This window comes from Sminthopsis crassicaudata, chromosome 1 (genome assembly GCF_048593235.1).
Source record: "Sminthopsis crassicaudata isolate SCR6 chromosome 1, ASM4859323v1, whole genome shotgun sequence".
Classification (NCBI taxonomy): domain Eukaryota; kingdom Metazoa; phylum Chordata; class Mammalia; order Dasyuromorphia; family Dasyuridae; genus Sminthopsis; species Sminthopsis crassicaudata.
Window position 1 is genome coordinate 388,236,121 of NC_133617.1, and position 20,722 is coordinate 388,256,842.

The window sequence follows — 20,722 nt, forward strand, 5'->3', positions numbered from 1 at the left end:
ACCAATACTTCCTAATATCTCTTCCAACACTTTGTTTATAGGTTTTAATCAAATTTAATAATAATAATAGCTAACATTTATGTAACATTTAGAACTGTGTCAAGCACTTTATAATTGTTAATCTCATTTGATCCTCATAATAACACTAAGAGATAGGTGCTATTATGATCCCCATTTTGCAGATAAAAAAAACTGAGTCAAACAGATAAAGTGACTTGTCAGAGGTCACATAGTTCGGTAAGTGTCTTAGACTAGATGAAAACTCATATTTTCCTGACTTCAGGCCTGATATTCTACTGGATGCTGAGAAGTGTAACGTGCTATTGTCTCCAGAGACTGCCAATCACTCTCTGGTCTAGAGGAGAGACTCCCTTTTCCTCCAGAGCTGCCCTCTTTTATCCTCCCAGAGAATGGGCGTGGGATAATGCAAGGGCTTCTGAGAAAAATTACTTCAACCAATGAACTTGCTCCTCTTAAGCATGCAAGCTCTTCCCCAGGAAGGGCCAGAACTAGAGAATTGTTAAGTACCAACTTAGCACTTAGTAAAAAACCTAATATCTCATTATCTCATTAGCACTTAGTAAGAACCTAACATCTCCTCCTTTCTTTTGATTTAGAACATAGGGTGTTCATGACCTTGAAACATAAATCCATCAATATGGGAGGCATTACACATAATTACATAGATTACATAAACACATAGTAACATAATAACATAGTAACATTGTACATACTAGAAGTATGTAACAAATAACATGATCAAATAATCATAAATTGAGAATTTATAAATGTCCATAAGTCCATTGTCCATTAGTCTCATCTTGTGTTAGGAAATCCAATGATTCCTGCTGGTTTTAAAGTTCTTTAACAGTCTTCTTATTAGCCATGCTCTTTCAGTGTCAGATGTTTCTTAGATTTTCTCCTTTGTTTTGAGGTCTTTCTCTTTTTCTGTCTCTCTCCGATGGACAAGGCGAATATGACTCGTTGGCACCCATCTGATTCCTTCTCCATCTGAAGAAATACAAGCAAACCCTCTCCCCCAGGCAGTTAACCTATCTAATTCCCTTCTATTTACCACTTTCTAAATCTTTTCTCATCATCTGACAATTACATTGGAGTTGTTTGCACTGGACACAGCCCTGTTGGTTTAAAAGGCCTGTATTCTCCCCAAGTGTAATCCATTTTTGCAATCTGATTGCCTTCTGGCTGACTTATCAGCTAATCCCTTTCTCCATGTGATTGCATTTCTGCTGGTTGATCACATCAGAGTCCTGACCTTCTAAAGGCTCTTTGGGTGTAACATCAGCTGCCATCATGCCCCAAGTCTTTTTTGCCTGGGGCCCTGGACCTGGGCCCCTCATCCCATTTCCCAGAATTATTCTACACTCTGATGCCCAATGGAGTCCTCTGTTGCATTTTGGACATGGGGTTTTAGGTCTTCTCTCACCCTGTCTTCTCACTCTATCTCCATACCTACACTGAGCTCTTAGATGTCCAATTTTTCCACATTGAAAACATCGCCGAGTTTCTCTAGAAGGCCTTTGCCAGGAGGGACCCTGTCTGTCCACGTTCATCATCATCCGGGTGTAAAAAGCATTTGTTCCCACTGTAGCACAGCGTTTTATGATCTCCTCTAAAGGAGCATCTTTGTCTAGTCCCCATATAATTCTTTTGCAAATCTCATTGGCATTTTCCTTAGCCAGATGTCTGGTCATTATTTCTGTAGCTGCATTTTCTCCAATAGTTCTTTTGACAGCAGTTTGCAAACATCCCACAAAATCTGCAAAAGGTTCATTGGGACCTTGCTCTATTTTAGTGAAAACCTCTCCCCGATCTTTCTGTCCAGGGAGGGAACCCCAAGCTTTTATTGCAGCCTTAGCAATTTGTTCATATATTGTCATGGTATAATTAATCTGTTCTGAATTCTCTCCATACCGACCTTCACCAGCTAAGTGCTCAAAAGTGAATTGTGTGTTAACTCCTATTTCCAAATTGTATCTGACTTGGATTTTACATAATTCGTGAAACTCCGCAAGCCATAACAAATTTTCTCCAGGTTCTAGGCATGTCCTTGCTATGGATTTCCAATTATTCGGGGTTAGGACTTCATAAGACAAACCATCTAGTAACATTTTAACATAAGCTGATGTAGCCCCATAAAGGGTACAACCTTTTTTCAAATCTTTAATTTTATTCAAATCTAAAGGTGCATATCTTTTCCTTTTTTGACCTACAGAGTCAATATCTTCAATCACAGGATATGCCTGTATAAAATCACTTATATTCTGTCCTTCTCTCTTAGCTTTAACCAATGCTTTTTCTAATCTTGTCATAGGCTTAGGCTGCTTCACAGGCGATTCTGTTTGTGTTTCTGCCTCTTCCCTTCCTCCTTCTTGCTCCACCCATGAAGGGTTAATTGAGGGAGGAGATGGGAAATGCTCCTGTTGCTCAGAATTGTATTTAACTTCATTGCTATCTGATTCATCCTTTTCATCTAGTTTAGTTGACACCTCCCCATTTTGCTCCTTCTTCTCTTCCTTTAGAATAACATTTTTAAAGCCATTTGGATTAAATTGTAGGTATGAAGTGTATCTTTGGAAATTGAGTTTGGTCTGGAACCAAAGGGCAAAATGTCACAAGGGCAATTGTAGTGTTCACGTAATTGCTTTCCTACTAATTCCCATTCATCTGGATCCGATTCTTCTTCCAGAGAAAAACAAGGACATATGACCTTCACAGTTTTTAAAAGTTCAGTAATATCCTCCAAAATTATAATCAATCCTTGGCTTTTCATAACCTTGATGATGCTTTCTAAACATTTTCCTTGAACAGAAGGTGTTTGCCCTATTTCACTATAAGAGATTGCTAGTTTAGCCCTTAACAAGTCAAGTTCCTTATTTGTCTATTAGAACACTCACTTAATCTTTAACAAAGTTTCCTTGTTACTTTGGGTTCTGGGTCAGAGAGACTGAGATCTGGATAGGAGGCTTTTCCACTGGAATCAGGATCGTGTCTGCCCCATGTTGGGCACAAATTGCGCTGGTCCAGTCCATAAAGGGCTCTGAATAAGTCCTTAAATGCAAAGGTCTGGGCTAGCTCCTCTGAAGGGCTCAGAATAAGTCCTTGTCAGGATAAGCAAAAGTCCTTGCCCCACGTTGGGCGCCAATATGTAACGTGCTATTGTCTCCAGAGACTGCCGATCACTCTCTGGTCTAGAGGAGAGACTCCCTTTTCCTCCAGAGCTGCCCTCTTTTATCCTTCCAGAGAATGGGCGTGGGATAATGCAAGGGCTTCTGGGAAAAATTACTTCAACCAATGGACTTGCTCCTCCTAAGCATGCAAGCTCTTCCCCAGGAATTCACAAGTCAAACTCCCAGGAAAGGCCGGACCTAGAAAATTGTTAAGTACTGACTTAGCACTTAGTAAAAACCAAATATCTCATTATCTCATTAGCACTTTGTAAGAACCTAACAGAGAAGTATATTTATCATAGTCTTGACTTAAAAAAAACTAAACTAATTAAGCATAATTACTATATTTTATTTACACTTAAAATTAATTTCTGTTTACATTTCAGTAGTAGTCATGAAATTTACACTTTAAAACTAATTTCAATATACAGTATTTCCATAGTCATTCTTCCTTTTCGTTGTTTTTGTCTATTCTGTATCCATATTTACATTTTTTCATTTTAAATAAGTAAGCATACTGTTTTCTGGTTCTGTTTTCATCAAATTGCACTATTTATAAAACTTTACAAATTTCTTTGCATGCTTTATGTTACTTATAACATTATAGAATTATTTTATTCAGTCATTTATAAACTATTATTTTTAAGTTCTGTCTAATATTCTGCAATGGCAAACAATGGTACTGAGTATGTAAATATAGAGAAGAGGATTAGATACAGACCAACTATCTTTACAGAGAAAGTAGCATTTGATTTGAGCTTAAAAGAATAATTTAGTAATACATCAGGCAACAAGTGCCATTACAGTAGCTGAAACTAATGAATAAATGCATGGAAGTGGGGGGGGGGGAAACAGAACATATTGAGAGCATGGAAAATGAGGAAGATAACATTCCAATTTCTTTGTATTGTGCAATAGTTTTGAAAGTTGTCAAGGGTAGTCGAACTTTTCTTGGTAAAATTAAGGAACTTTTGAAGGTTTCTGACTGGGCAATGAGAAATGTGACTATGCATAAGGAAGATTATTCAAATAACAGTATAAAGTATATATTAGAGCAAAATAAGTAGATATCAATCTAGGTAGATAGTAAAAGCGTACCACAAATGCATCATATGGGACCTGTTTGACATGTAGGTCCTCTGAAAGCTATCTCAGGTTCAAAACCCATTGGAGGCCAGCATCTATCAAAGTCACAGCTTATAATTGTCTAATGATATATTTCTTTTTTCCAATAGTATTTTATTTTTCCAAATATATGTAAAGATAGTTTTCAATATTCATTTTTGTTCAGTTATTTTTTTATTAATTTTATAATTATAATTTTTTGACAGTATATATGCATGAGTAATTTTTTTACATTATCCCTTGTATTCATTTTTCCAAATTTTCCCCTCCGTCCCTTTACTCCCTCCCCTAGATGACAGGCAATCCCATACATCTTACATGTGTTACAATATAACCTAGATACAATATATGTGTGTAAATCCAATTTTCTTGTTGCATGGTAAGAATTGGATTCTGAAGGTATAAGTAACCTGGGTAGAAAGACAGTAGTGCTAACGGTTTACATTCAATTCCCAGTGTTCCTTCTCTGGGTATAGCTGTTTCTGTCCATCATTGATCAACTGGAAGTGAATTGGATCTTCTTTATGTTCAACATTCATTTTTATAAGACTTTGTATTCTACATTTTTCTCCCTTACCTCTCTTCATCCCAGGACAACAAGGTTCTATATATACAGTCCTTTTAAACATATTTTCAATTTTGTCATGTTGTGCAAGAAAAATCAGACCAAAAAAAGGGGAAAAACTACAAGAAAGAATACAAACAAAAAAGTGAAAATATTATGCTTCGAACTACATTCAGTCTCCACAATTCCTTCTTTGGATACAAATTGGCATTTTCTATCCCAAGTGATTGGAATTGCCTTGAATCACCACATTATTGAGAAGAGCCAAGTTCATCATCTCATAATTTTGTTGTTATTGTGTACAATGTTTTCCTTGACTCTGCTTACTTCACTCAGCCTTAGTTCATGTAACTCTTTCCAGACTTTTCTGAAATCAGTTTACTTATCATTTCTTATATTATTGTTCCATTATCTTCATATACCATAATTTAACCATTCCCCAACTGATGGGCATCCACCCAATTTTTAGTTCCTTACTACTACAAAAAAGAGCTGCTATAAACATTTTTGCATCTATAGGTCTTTTCCCCCTTTTTATTATTTCATTGGAATATAGACCCAGAAACACTGCTGGATCAAAGGGCATGCATAGTTTCTATGTCCTTTGAGAATAATTTCAAATTGCTTTCCAGAATGATTGGATTATTTCACAAATCTACCCATAATGCATTAGTCTTTCAGTTTTCCCACATTCCCTTCAACTTTTATTATTATCTTTTCCTGTCATCTGAGCCAATCTGAGAAGTCTGAGATGGTACCTCAGAGTTATTTTAATTTGCATTTTTCTAATTAATAGTGATTAAGAGCATTTTTTCATATGACTAGAAATGGCTTTAATTTCTTCATCTAAAATTGTCTATTCATATTCTTCAACCATTTATCAGTTGAGGAATGACTTGCATTGTTATAAATTTGAGTCATCTCTCAATATTTGAGAAATGAGGCCTGTATCAGAAACACTGGTTGTAAAAAATTTTCCCCAGATTTCTGCTTCCCTTCTAATCTTGGCTGTACTGGCTTTGTTTGTACAAAAACTGTTTAATTTCATGTTATTAAAATTATGCATTCATAATGTTCTCTAGTTCTTCTTTGACTATAAATTCCTCCCTTCTCCACAGAACCAACAGGTAGACTATTTCTTCTAATTTGCTTATAGTATTATCCCTTATACCTAAATAATAACCCATTTTGACTTTATCTTGGCACAGGGGCACATTTCTTAATCTAGCAAATTAGTTAATTCAAAGTAAAATACCTTTAAATAAGCATATGACAAAAGAAATTACATGAGTGACTGGTGAACTTGTAAGGAGGGGGATAGCCTGGACAACTCATATTTCTAAAGCAGCCACCTTTCTGGAACACTTCTGCCTCCAACACTGTGGCTTACTTCCTTTAAAAACCCGTAGGAAATTGTCCTGGGTGATGTCATTGGGCTGCAAACTGGTAGCTCAGCTGAATGCTCTCTGTGGCCATCTTCTGGTCTTTACTTGTTATGTGTCATCTTTTCCATAAAGGGCTTTGTTAGATCTTTTAAACCATCATAATTCCAAGTAGTATTTTTCTCTTTTATGATTTCAGGTCCCTTCTATTCACACCCATCCAGCCTGCTAGTAAAATACTTAAATAAAAAATTTTAACTTGAGTTATGGTCAAAAAAGTATTTTTAACCCATATAAATACTCTTGGAGAAACCTATGAGCATGCTGAGAATTTCACTTTATGAAAAATGAAAAGGAGCAAGGTAGAACTTTGGTGAAATTTTTACATTTAACTTCTTTTATTCTTGAGATAATATGCAAATCACCTTGGGAGCAAGACCAGACTAAAACTAGAGTAGAAAATTGCCCACCATCCTCATCCCCATCCCAAGCAACCAAATCACCATACTGTTATTTTGGCTTTATGGCAGTGGAAATGGGAAAACAGTTGTGAGAGAAGCTGCAGAAGTAGAATTGGCAGTACTTAGTAACTATCTGATTATGAAAAGTGAAGGAAATAGAAGAGTGAAAGATTTTTAACTTGGTGGAGAAAATTCTACCATATTAAAAAATAATGATATCAGAGGAGGAGAAGCAAGTTTAAAGAACAAAATGATAAACTCATTTTGGGATATGTCATATTTGAAATTCTAGTTGTGACAAAAATAACCTGACTTATAGCTACTATTAACAAACAGAATAATCAGTGAAATAGAGATGTAAAGGAAGCAATTTATTACACTCAGAATGTAGACATCACTATATACAAAAATCCCTAAACTCTGAGCAACAGGTTTAGCCTATGTTATATGGTTACATAGTAGGATGGGTACAATGGAATTTTAAAGAGAAAATGAAGAGAGATGATGATTTGCAAACCAAATAACAGAAGGGGCAAAGGCAAAGAAGGGGAAGATCTATATCAGGTAAAACAAGATAAATGCCAGAGCTATAATCAATTATCTCAAGCTGGAATTTTGCACATAAGTCAGAAACTAACCATATAATAACCAGGCGATAGCTTGATTTTACAAACAGACCTGCTGATTTTAAATAAATATCAGTAATAAAGTTGAGCAAGAAATTCTCTTTTCATACAGTGGACATTCAGGTAGAGACATCCTGTATAAGTATTTGAATTTGTGAAGCCAAAGTTCACAAGAAATCGGGGCTGGAAGACAAATTTGAAAGTTATCTTCATAGAGATCATAGCCATGGAAGTTAATTCATTTGTCAAGAAAGAAATTGTAAGAGAAGGGGAAAAAAAAGTCTAAGATGAGCTTTGGGGAACAAGCACACAGACAAGATGCCAGCAAAGAAGACTTGAAAAGGATCATTCATTCAGTTAGCATTTATTAAGCATCTTCTCTGTGCCAGTCTTAGATGAGGAAAGGCTTCTTGCAGACAGTGGGACTTAAGCTGAGACTAGAAGGAAGTCAGGAGGCAAGAGAGAACATCTGGCACAGCGTACATCCTATGAAAACAACTGGAATTTAGAGTCTGGTGTTCTGGATTGCAGAATGAGTGGAGGAAGAGTAAGGTGCAAGGACTGGAAAGATAGGAAGGGGCCAAGTTATGAAGGGCTTTAAAGCCAAACAGAATGTTTCATCCCAAAGGCATTAGGAAACCATGCGATCTGGGGGAAAGCATAGCCATATATGCATTTCAGAAGCTCAAGTGAATGCAAAATGGATGCAAAAAAAAAGAAGAAGAACTTGAAGCACTGAGACTAACCAGCAGGCCATTATAGTAGTGCAGGTATGAAGTAATGAGGTCTTGTACTAGGGTGATTGCAGTGTCAGAATAAAAGGGATATATATGAGACATGGTACCAAGATGGAAATTACAAACTTGAGAAATGATTGGATGGGATGTGGGGGAGTGGGGATGAGAAAGAATCAGGAATAGAAGGTGATACCTGAGTTGACAGCCTAGATGACTAGAATTACGGTGTTACTCTTAATAGTGACAGAGGACTTAAGAGGGACCAACCTGTTTAGAGAGAAAGATGATCCATGAAATTTTAGATTAGGAAGAAGAACCAAAAAGAAGGTGCTTTCTTTGAAGCCAAGGGAAGGAGTAGTATCCAATAAGAATTGGTCAACAGTATTTAGTTTAGTCTGCAGAAAATTCAAGCAGATGAAGACTTTAAAAGAAGTTATTGGATTTAATAACTAGAAAATAATCTTTTATGGGGCATCTAGGTGATGCAGTGGATAGAGCCCTGAAGTCAGGAGGACCTGAGTTCAAATCTGGTCTCAGACACTTAATACTTACTAGCTATGTGACCCTGGGCAAGTCATTTAACCCCAAATGCCTCAGAAAAAAAAAAAAAGAAGAAGAAGAAAAAGAAAAAAGAAAGAAAGAAATGGAGGGAAACCTGAATATGTTTACAGGTATACAGAAAGTATACATTTACTTGAGAGGGATAGTCTAAAGACAACAAAATGGCCACATAAAAATGAGAAGTGGATGAAAAGAAGAAAAAAAGTTCATCTAGCCCAACTCAAGAAACAGCATCTTAGAGAACTCTTATCAATTCTATTTAATTTACAAGCCTTAAGTTAGGAGAAGAGACTGATAAACAACAAAATTAAGCTTTGGGGAGAGGAAATGCACTAATATAGCTGTGTTCACTTGCCACACAAACTATTCAGGAAACAATCTTCCTTAAAGTGAGACCAACCTATACTTAGTTTAAACATTTTCCATAATAGTTTGATTTTTTTTCCCCATTGCTTAAAAAGAAACCCACGCTGGCAGGTTTTTAGTTACAAAAAGAGTGGGAGTTTAGTGATCCTTAGTTTTCTGTTAATCCTTCACTTCCATAAATAACTTGGCCAACTGTCTTGCCTAGTTAAGTGAAACCAGATCATTAAAGGTTTTCATAGCAAGGATGGGATTTAATATAAATTTTGTCTCTCTTCCAGCACTTTAAATAGTATTATGCGTATGTTAGGTACTTAATAAATGTTTGCTGAATCCAGTTGAAAAAGATATAATAAAGAAATTTATCCTCTGCTGGAGTCAATGAAATACTTTTTGAAATATAGTTTTTACTCTGGAATTAAGAAATAATTTGTGTTGATAACACTTAGTGCTTTCTTTATTGACCTGAACCAGGTGGAAAGAGGCTGATCTTCATTTGATCAACAGACTTATTAAGCATTTACTCTGTGCCAGGCACTATATTAAGTAATTAGCGATATAGGTTTACTCTGAAGTTTGAGCTTTAGCCTGCCTTGACTCAGAGATGTCTGATTATATTTGAATAAAGGGGATGGCAATGTGATATTCAATTTTTAGGGCAATTATATTAAATGTATATAAAATATCCAATAATAATAATAATAAATCTCTTAAAGCCTAGGCATGTTTTGCATCCAGATTCTCTCCCAAAAGGATTAATAGAGTCCCCTCAAGGAAAATATTAATTGCACAAAGTGTAGATATCAGGTATACAACAGTCACTCAATTACTCTATCACAGAGGAAATGCCCAAAGCACAAAAGATTTATAGGCACATATCAACAGATAATCAAAACATAAATTATAATCCATTACTTATACCACTTTCTCTCAAAAGGCAAAGATAAAACTTATGATCAGATTTTACCTTCATTCTTAATCAGTCCACATAGCAATAACAGATCTGGACTTCAGGAAAGCCAGGAAGTGATTTAGTCTTTAATCTTTAAATTGCAAAGACCTCTTGCCAGTGATGTTTCTCTCATCTGAAATGTTCTGCACCTGATTAACTTTGTCTTAAATAAATATATGTACTATGTATATTAAGACAGTATAAATTTGGACAATTTGTCACCTGGAATCAAAGGTTAAAGAATCTTTTGTTGATGAATTATATACTTTGAGGACTACAGTTGAACAGTTCCTAGTTGTAGTTTCCAAAAGTTATCCCCTCGTGGCTATTGTCCACTGTAGATTAAAGGAACAAAGGACTCTTTGGTGATGCTTTCTCTTCTTTTTTCATCTTTTTTTTCTGGAATCAATAACAGTAATTTTCTTCCTTTCTTCTTTTCTTTCTTTCTTTCTTTCTTTCTTTCTTTCTTTCTTTCTTTCTTTCTTTCTTTCTTTCTTTCTTTCTTTTTTTGTTCACTTCACATTATGATTCTTTGCTGTTAGAAATAATACATAGCATACTTTATAAGGCTTGGGAGATTCATGCATGTACCCATGATTTCAAGTATCAATACTATATAATTCATAGCATACAGGTTGAAATATGGTATCCATGGCATGCTCTTTAAGAATCATTGCAGCACTTGGTTACTCATAGTCATACACTGGACACTCTTGTGTCCCTGCCTCTCTGTTTGTTTCATAGGTTACTGTATTTGCAATGATACAATAACACTAAAATTCATGTCATTTCCATGCAAATCAATTGTAAATAAGAATTAATCTAATTTTTTTCAAATTTTGTCTTGACCTTTTTTAAAGTTAGCACCAATTGTAGTCCTCAAAGTATTCATTCACCATAGATAGCTGAGCACTTTATGTACAAAGATTGATTTTAATATACCATGAAAATTTCTGTTGGGTTCATTATTAGGAACATTCAAATAGCAATTTCATAATATAATAAAGTGGAGTAAATGTAGACAGGGAAAGTAGAAAAGAGCCAAGCATTGAACTTTAATACCATATCCAAAAAGGGCCCACACAAACACATACTATAAAACTAATGTAAAGATACTATTGTCAGTTAATGAGCTTAGGTTGATCTTGATAATTTCAAAGCAAACTCGTATTAAAGACTAAAGTAACTTTAGTGGTAGAATATAAATCTGAGTTCTCAATAGCCATGTGAAAAAATTATCTAAATCATTATAATTAGAGAAATTTAAATTAAAAGAAGTCTTGAGGTACCACCTCACACCCCTCAGACTGGCAAAAAAAAATAGGTTAATATTGCTGGAAGAGCTATTGGGGAAAAAAAAGTTACATTAATGCATATACTATTGGTGGGTCTGTAAACTTGAGCTAGTCATTCTGAGCAAAGAAAAAGAATATCTCCACAAAAAAATTTATGGCAATTCTTTTAATGATGGCAAAGAATTGTAAACTGTGGGACTACTCATCAGTTGGAAAATAGCTGAACAAGTTATAATATATAAATGTGACAAAATTTCTGTGCTATAAGAAATGATGAAGGAGATGGTTTCAGAAAAACCTGAGAGGACTTAGATGAACAATGCAGAGTTGAAAAAACAGAACTAGAACAATTTGTACAAAAACAATATTATTACAAAGACATTTAACTCTAAAAGTCAAGAACTCTGATCAATCACAGTTGCAGAGGACTCATGATGAAACATACTATTTTTTGACATGACTAATTTGGGTATTTGTTTTGGTTGGCTTTACATAAATTAGCGTTTGGGTTTTTTGTTTTTTGTTCTTTTTGCTTTTTTGATAGGTGGGGTAGGGGAAGTGAATGAAGGATAATTCAAGATTGTCAATACAATACTATAAAATAAAATTTAATCAAAAAATAGAAACTAAAGCAAGAAAAAATATTACTGAATGCTTCATGAAGTAAATGATTCATAGCAATATGGTAAATAATGGGCTTACATATTTTTTCAGTCATGTGGCTACTCTTTTGATATCAAGAAGCTTCAGGACAGCTTTGATCCAGTAGTATTCTATCTGTAATTATAATTCTCTTCCCTTTTGTGCTTCAGGAATAGGAATTCAATGGAAATACCTCATGAAATCAGTTAATGTTGATGATAACTTCACTTTTGGGCATGTGCTGATAATGCTGCTATTTGATTCTGCCTTCTATGGTTTGGTGACCTGGTATGTGGAAGCTGTCTTTCCAGGAGAATATGGTATGCCCCAGCCCTGGTATTTTTTCTTGATGGTGAGTTCTGATGTTACTATTTGATCTTTTGAAGATAGAAACTACTCCTAACCAACTTATTCCTTCCACTGCTTACTTAGGCCACAATCATGACTATAGAAGGATAGGAAACAGCTATCCCTTTCCCTTCTGCTTTATTATTTACTAAGGGACATTCTAGAGAAAGAAATCTAGCTACAATAGAATTTAATAGAAATCTTCCTATTTTATGATTTTGGCCTTGACTTTAGTATTCTAGATTCCCTCTTCCTTAACCAATAATAACACTGTCGAGTAAAGTTTGATTTTCTTAAATAGATTGCCAAATTCAAGATTATTTACTTCAAAGTTCATATTGTTACATTGACTGATATTTTTTCTGATCTCAATAAAATTTGACATCATTGTCAAATAATTGAAGATCTAGTTGTGATTTCTTCCTTAGCCTTCCTATTGGTGTGGGAATCAAAGATCTATGATGGGAAAAGAGGAGGAAGAGGATGATCCTGAAAAAGTTCTAAAAACTGAGTACATTGAGGCTGAACCTGAAGATTTAGTAGCTGGAATAAAGATCAAGCATTTGTCCAAGGTAATTGTTAAGACCAAAATGTTTTATCAATGTATAGTTGAAGGAGTATGTCTTCCAAGAAATCATTATTTCTTCACCCAATTACCAACACATTTCTTTCAGTTTTCCAGAAATGTAATAAGTTTTATGGAGACTGTAATGATGAATTATGTAGAATTTTGTCTTTGAGAAGTAAAATTGAGTTTGAGAATCTGTCCTGGGAGTAGCTATGTCAGTTTGTATGCGAGGATTGATTTCTGTCTTTTCAAAAGCTTTCATTTCTTTGTCTCATTTGATGCTAAAACCCACAAGTATAATGGATTGGTGAGAAGAATTGTGCATTTCAATATTTGACCTTAATTCCCTCTGGGAAGGGTTAAAGCATGATTCTAGAGATTCATAGCCTTGAAGGAGATGAATATTTGTCAAAAAGAATTAACACTGGTTCTTTTTTATCTGTCAGAGTTTTTCGACTCTTCATCCTCGTTTTTCTCCTTCCTTACAAATATGGGTTTTGTAGTAGTAGAACTAGGGCATATAATTTCTTGTATATAAAATACTTCCAAATTAGTTTCCTATGAAACTTTCATACTCTTTTATACTAAGAAGTAAAAATATCTGTCTTTTTGAACCTTCTCTTCTGGTTTGTTATTTATTAGTCATTCAACATTAAAAGGAATCCTACAGGTTATCTAGCTCAACTTGGAGTATGAAAATATTCTATAATATCTCAAAAAAGTGTAATCCGACCTTTTCTTTAAGACCATTAGTGAAAGATATCTCTCTCCTGGAGCAACATAGTCCATTTCTAGACAATTCTAAAATGGTAGAAAGTTTTTCTTCCTATCAAACTGAACTCTTCCTCTCAATAACTTCCATTCAATGAATTGAGTTCCATTTTATTGGACCAAGCAGAATAAATCTAATCCTTTGTCCACATGGGAGCCCTTCAAATATTTGAACACTATAATCAAATCACTCCCTAAGTTTTCTCTTCTCTAAATTAAACATTTAAAGTTCTTCAACCATTTCTTTTGAAGTATAGTTTTGAATCCTTTTAATGTCTTGGCCACCTCTGGAAATACTCCAATTTTTCACTAATATTCCTAAAATATAGCAGTCAAAACTGGACTCAGTACTCTAGCTGTGGTCTGTCCAGGAAAGAATAGAGTTGGATTGTCATTTCTGTCATTAACAGACTTCAGTTAATGCATTCAATGATGTACATTAGATTTTTGCTTGAGATAGGAGACTGCCACTTAAAGAAATACCTTTGAAGAGATCAAAGACTCTAGATTAGCCTGGGGTTTTGGTTTACTTTTAGATAATGACTCAACTTTTTGTCCCTCTCCTCACTGCTCCTGAGAAGAAATTATTAGTGGTATAGCAATTTTCACCTGTCCTGTACATGTGCAGTTGAGTTTTTTATCCTGTGTAGGTCTCTTTGTCCCTCTTAAGTTTCATCATGGTTCAAACTATCAGGTTATCTTTAGATCTTAGCTTTATTATCTGATATAATATCCTTCCAAGCTTTTATGTCAGCTTCAGATTTTCATAAGTATTCCATCTCTATCTTCTTCAAAGGCATAGATAAAAATGTTAAACAGATTAGGGTAATAGAAACAAACACTTCACACTCCCCTAGACTCTTATCCAGTTTAACATCTCTTGTTACTCTCTGAGCTTGGTTTTTGGGCCAGAATTTTATTACAGTTCAGAGATTAATTTTTAAATGAGGTAGATACTAACAAAGGAGAAAAAAGTATTGAATTTATAACTAGTAGCTATTGGTTAATGTTTAACTTACTGTAAACCCCTTCACAAGTCCTTGAGTTTTATATAAATTTACTTTCTTTACCTTTTCCACAGATGTTTATGGTGAGGAATAAGAGAAAAGAAGCAATAAGAGACCTGACTCTGAATATGTACGAGGGGCAGATCACTGTTCTCCTAGGACATAATGGAGCAGGGAAGACCACTACCTTGTCCATCCTCACAGGTCAGGATCAGCCCAGCTGAGGGGCAAGGGGAATAATTCTGGACAACCCTTCATGTTTCTTGAATCTAAAGATTCCTTTCCTGCCTAGATTGAGTTGTTTCTATTTCAGTATTTTCCATTCTTATTCATTTAACAAACATTTATTAAACACATAACTATATACAGACCACCAAGGTTAGGCACTGGAAGAGATACCAAATTTAAGTGAGAAAAGATCCCTATTCTTATGAAGCTTATTATAAAACAAGAAGATAATGCACAAATACAACAAAAATAAGTACAAATTTATATAAATATATATATTGTATGTTAATATTTATAGAGTCACACTGTTACTGATTTGGAAGTCATCAAAATCAGTTCAAATTCAACATCAGATTTGAAAGTTAAAGATGAGAGACACTTGAACAGTTGCAAGAGTTTCAAATTCAACTGTATAAGTAGAGTGCCAATGTGGAAAAATAAAAATATAAAAAGACAAAGATTAAAGACTTTGATGATCAACATTTCCTAGAAAAGTTGAACCCTAAGGAAGAGGCCAAAAGAGCCTAGAAATCACTTCACTCAACAAACATTTGATCTCCTTACAAAATGGAGATGGTAGCCCAAGGGCATCATCAATTTTGAATGCAAATGTATAAAACATCATAAAGGATGGTAATTTATAAGCAATATCATCTTATAAAACAACAGAAAAAATAGAAGCAAAAACAAGTCTAAAGAAATTCTGGCATGAAACCAAAATGAACTACATCATTCCAAGTTTGTTCACAGATGAAAATGGCAAGAAAACAAATATATTTGAATGTAGCAAATTTTTAATGTTTCTATAATTATCTATCATTATCATAGGTAACAGAGGAACTACCAAAATTGGAAGCTTAACATTTAAAAGGCATTTAGGAAGACAGTGTCAGAAAAAGCAACAGTATCAGGCCAGTTACATAACAAGGAAATCTATGTCGGTAACAATACAATCTTTGCAGCATTGAGAGATTGATTCACAAGATATCTCAGGCAGGAGAATAAAACAAAACAATTTAAAAATCAGTACCCTGAAAAAGGGAATCAAGAAAACATCTCTAACTCTGACTCATATGCCTACTCTTTCATCTTTATAAAATTTTATGGAAATTATTTATATGTGAATCAAAGGAATATTTGATTTAAAAAAATGAGAAGCAAGCAAGCAGGTTTTACTGGATATTTCTCCCTACTAGATCATATCTTGTTGGTCACAAAATTGACAATGGGATGATGAAATCCATTGACTCTGCTTTGTTGATAGCAAGCAAACATTTGATACAATAGGTAAAAAATATATTGTTTTAAAAACTTTGTTCCAAAATGGAAGCTCTTGAGCACAAGTTAAAATAACACAAGATTCTCTAACAAATGCCATCACAGTTATAACTCTTCACAAGTTTCTGTTTATCAGTGTTACGTGAGGCTGTGCACCAGGACAATGCACACTTACCCAGGTGTCTGCCACTATCAGAAAAAGATGTCTTGGGGAAGCTAGGTGGTGCAATGGGTACAGTGCCAGCCCTGAAGTCAGGAGGAGCTGAGTTCAAATCTGGCCTCAGACACTTAACATGTTCTATCTGTGTGACCCTGGACAAGTCACTTAACACCTCAGGGAAAAAAGATTTAAAAAGGATGTCTTAGTGCAAGGTCCACAGTGAATGAGGGATTGCCTATTAATGATGACAGCCTATAATATCTCCAGTTTGTGGATGATGTTGTACTATTTATATCCAATGCCATGATATTACAAGCCTCCACAATGAGTTACATGATTTTTAAGCATGGTCAGTCTAACAATCTGTTCAGAAAAAAAAACACTAAATTTATGGGGAAAAAAAAATCTACTATTCAGAGCATAACATGCACCCTTATAGTTGGTTTATTGAGGTGGTCTATTTATTTGGAATGTACATTGCAGATGGACAATGAATTGGACCTTGAATTGGAGATGGATTACATTTAGGAAACTTTATATTACTAATCAGGGCCTTGGTTCAAAAGCCCATCTTTGAAACATAATTGTTTTTCCAGCCGTTGTTTATGACTGTGAATCCTGGAACATCCTGTTCTCTGAGGAATTAACCTACCAAGTGAACTTGAGAGCAATAAAGAGCTCTCAGCTGTGGACAAATAAGCTCTAACATATTTCCAGGAATTATCAGTGTTTAAAAAATTATGTAAGATTTTTATTAAGGAAAATGTAAGGAGTCTCAAACAAGTGATAACAAATGAATAGCTTAGATGCTTGCTCCATAGGTTTACCAAAAATGTAAAAACCCTTAGAAGAAGGCATTTATTGGGTGAACCCTGCATAAATGAGCCATGGAAAAACCTAGACAAGAACCATGAAGGACAAGAAGACAAAAGTGGATCAGGAGAGGGAGTACCCATATTTATGTAATCACGATCCATTGAATATTAAAGAAATAAAGGAAGGTTAATACAAACTTTTTTTTGAAATTAGAAGGGGAAAGAGCAGTCAGGGAAAGTTCTTTGGAGGAGGTAACATTTGAGTTGGATTTTAAAGGATAGGTAGGAATTTTAACAGATGCATTTAGGAAGCAGTAAGATTCCCAGCATACACATACACACTCTCACATTCATACACACACATATAAACATGAACAATGGTCTAGAGGTTTTTAAATCATAGAGCTTATTTAGGAAATTCTAGATACCATCAACGTCATCTCCTCTTTTTTCCTCTGTTGCCTCATTCTGAAGACTAGTTAACCTGTAGCTCCCTTTCCTTCAACTCATCTTTTCATCTTACCCTGAAGTGTTGTTTTTCCCCATTAGAATTTAAGGACCTAAAGAGCAAGTGTTGTGGTTGTTCTTTGCTTGTATTTGTGTTCCCAGTGCCTGGCTCCTGGCACATAGCAAATATTTAATAAATGCTGTTGTGCTGGCTTACCATCTTTTCTTCCTTTGATTTGATTTTGGAGGAAGAGATGGGAGTATTTCTCTTTGCTAAAGCTAACACTTCTTGTGTTCTTGATCCTATCTCCTCCTGTTTATTCTAGAAACTTGACCCATTAATTGTGCCTTCCTTCAATTTCTCCCTGTCTGCCAGCTCCTGCCCTAAGATTGGCTCCCTTCTCTCAAAAAAAAATCTTCACCCAACCCTGCCACTTGTTCAGAGTCTCATCCTATGTCTCATCAAGCTTTTACTGCTAAAATCCTAAGAAATATTATCTAGATTCTGTTTTCTCACCACTCCTTGTAGCACCCTATTTGCTATAATCTAGCTGATGACTTCTACACTCACTCAATCTGAATATGTTCTCCTTTGTCGGATTATATAACATATATACATACGTGTGTGTGTGTGTGTGTGTGTGTGTGTGTGTGTGTGTGTGTGTGTATAATATAGGCTTTATAGAACTTTTAGAAAGCACAGAGCTCAGGGAGAATCCTGTAGTGACTTTCAGAGAAAGTACAATGTTTTTCTTTCTGCCATGGTCCAAGTAAATGTGGGAAGTAAGTACTATTATTTGCCCTTGTTTTATAGCTAAGGAAACTGAAACAAACAGAAAGTTTGCCCCAGGGCCACACAGCTAGTGTTTGTGCCACTTGGATATCTGGAACTCAAGTCTTTCTAACTCTAGACCTGATATTCTGTTCATTACACCAAACAACTGCCCCTACTAGACAATCCTCAATGCAAAAGTTCTTAAATTTTACTCTAAATTGTTTGGTTTTTTAAATTTTTTGATAATTGTATTTCAGTATAATTGGTTTACTTTTTTGTCCTATGTTTCTTATTTTATGCATTTAAAAACATTTTGAGAAGGGATCCATGGGTTTCATCAGACTACCAAAGAGATCCATAACACAAGATAGGTTTAAAAAAAAAAAATCCCTGGTCCAAAGGAGCTCCTCTAGCTGCTCTTGACCAAAAGTGTTTTAAGTTTTGTTTTTTTTTAAAGCTGGATGACTACTTGCCTACGATGCTGTTAAGAGATTCTTATTCAGGAGTGCATTGAACTACATGGTCCTCAAGGTCCCTTCCTGAAATTCTGTTTTCTGTGATTATGATTCTCACTCTTGCTCTTGCTCTCTCTATCTCTCTCTTTTTCTCTGTGTCTCTGTCTCTCTCTGTCTTGTGTCTCTGTATCTTTCTGTGGGAGTAAATGTCTCTACCTCTCCTGTTCTGTCCCTCTCTATCTCTTTCTCCCCTTTCTTCTCTCTCTCCTTCAGCATCCTTTGAAGGATCATCATCTTTCTTTTGCCTCCTAAATATGGTTGCACCTCAAGGCTCTGTGCTAGGCCTTCTTCTTTATTATCTTGTTTATGAAATATCTCTTCATGATCATCTATGATTAAAGAGAAAAGACTGCTGTTTGCCAATAAGACCACAGGTGATCTTTGAGACTACTGTTTCAGTAGAGTGGTGGATGGAGAAACCAGGGATCAGACATTTGAAGGAGTATGAAGTAAGGAACTAGGAAGCACTGATTGTAGATGGCCTTTTCAAGAAGTTTTCAGTGAGTGGGAGGAGAGGAATGAGAGGGTAGAAGTTGGATTGGCTAGAAAAATTAGGTAGAAGACTTTAAGGATTACAGAGAATAGAGCAGTTGGTGGAAAGAGACAGAAAGATATTGAAGATTGATGAGATTGACTGCTAACGCTAAGTCTTGGAGAAAATAGGGAAAAAAGGAAAAATATCAAGAGTTCAAAAACTTCTACTAAGTCTACATCACAGTGTGATCAAGGAAAAAAGAAAAGGGCCCAAAACAAAACAAGGGGGTGGGAACCCATATATAGTAAATGAATGTAATGGATTATTATTATACTTTAAGAAATTAAAGGGAAAGTTTCAAAGAAACTTGGAAGACTTATATAAACTGATACAAAGTGAACCAGAAAGTTTATTTAATGACAATAAATACAGAAACTTTGAAAGACTTGAGAACTCTGATGTGATATAACCAATCATAATTCCCAGAGGACCAGTGATAGAGCATATCACCCACATCCTGATAAAGAGGTGATAGACTCAAGAATTTATTCAGATACAATGTGGAAATTTGTTTTGCTCCTCTATTCTTATTTGCTACAAGTCTTTTGTTTTTGTTTTAATTTGGTGGTAGGAAGAAGGGAATTTAGGAATGTGATAACCCTTCACTGAAGAAAGAAAAGATGATTATAGAAACATTTTGAATGCATAAAAAAGAACAGAAAGAATTACAGATAAGCAGATAGCTTTGAAAATTATATGTTGATATTTTGGATTACTTGCCATTTAAGGGAGAGGTGGGGGGAAGAGGCAGGAAGTTGTAACCCAAGATTTTGCAAGGGTCAGTGTTGAAAAATTATCCATGCATATGTTTTGAAATCTAAAAGCTTTAATAAAAAAGAAGAAAATTACATGTTTAATTTATCATGTACTCAGGCAAACTGTATATTACAGATTCTCACTTTCATTTGTAATCCTCTGTTTTTTTCTATTTAGAAATGCCCATTTTAAGTTCAGAATAAAAGGTGATTGTATTATAAAAGCATTCAATATGTTTTACCTTACTGTTTTCCTAGTACCTAGGAATAAGCTGATACCAAAATTATGGAAGGATAAAAAAAATCAATTATTGTGTTAATTTAAGAAAATGTTTAATATGTTTTGAGTTTGTTTCTTCTTGAAAGAATGATATTGTTGAATATTAAATTTAGAAATATATTAGAAAAAAGTAAGGAAGTGTCGTTTTTTATGACAAGAAGGAATAAGGAAAAAAACCAGCAGATGATAGTGAGAAATGAAATAGGGGACTTAAAGAGATGATTTTAGTTAGCCTGTTTTTTTTGTTATCTATAGGAGGTAATGGAGTTGTTAAGAGGCCAGTTGAGGGAGGAAAGAAATAAGAAAATATTACCATTACTTTAAAGATATACAGGAAGTC

The 20,722-nt window shown here is 34.8% G+C and overlaps 1 protein-coding gene across 1 annotated transcript in view; it reads left to right on the plus strand.

The window, feature by feature from the left end:
• ABCA3 (ATP binding cassette subfamily A member 3) overlaps positions 1-20,722 on the plus strand; it is a 117,841-nt gene that overhangs the window by 57,689 nt on the left and 39,430 nt on the right. Inside the window, exons 10-12 of the mRNA XM_074279501.1 lie at positions 12,071-12,252; positions 12,677-12,820; positions 14,669-14,798. Of these exons, the coding sequence (XP_074135602.1) occupies positions 12,071-12,252; positions 12,677-12,820; positions 14,669-14,798 (456 nt within the window). The remainder of the gene's footprint in view (positions 1-12,070; positions 12,253-12,676; positions 12,821-14,668; positions 14,799-20,722) is intronic.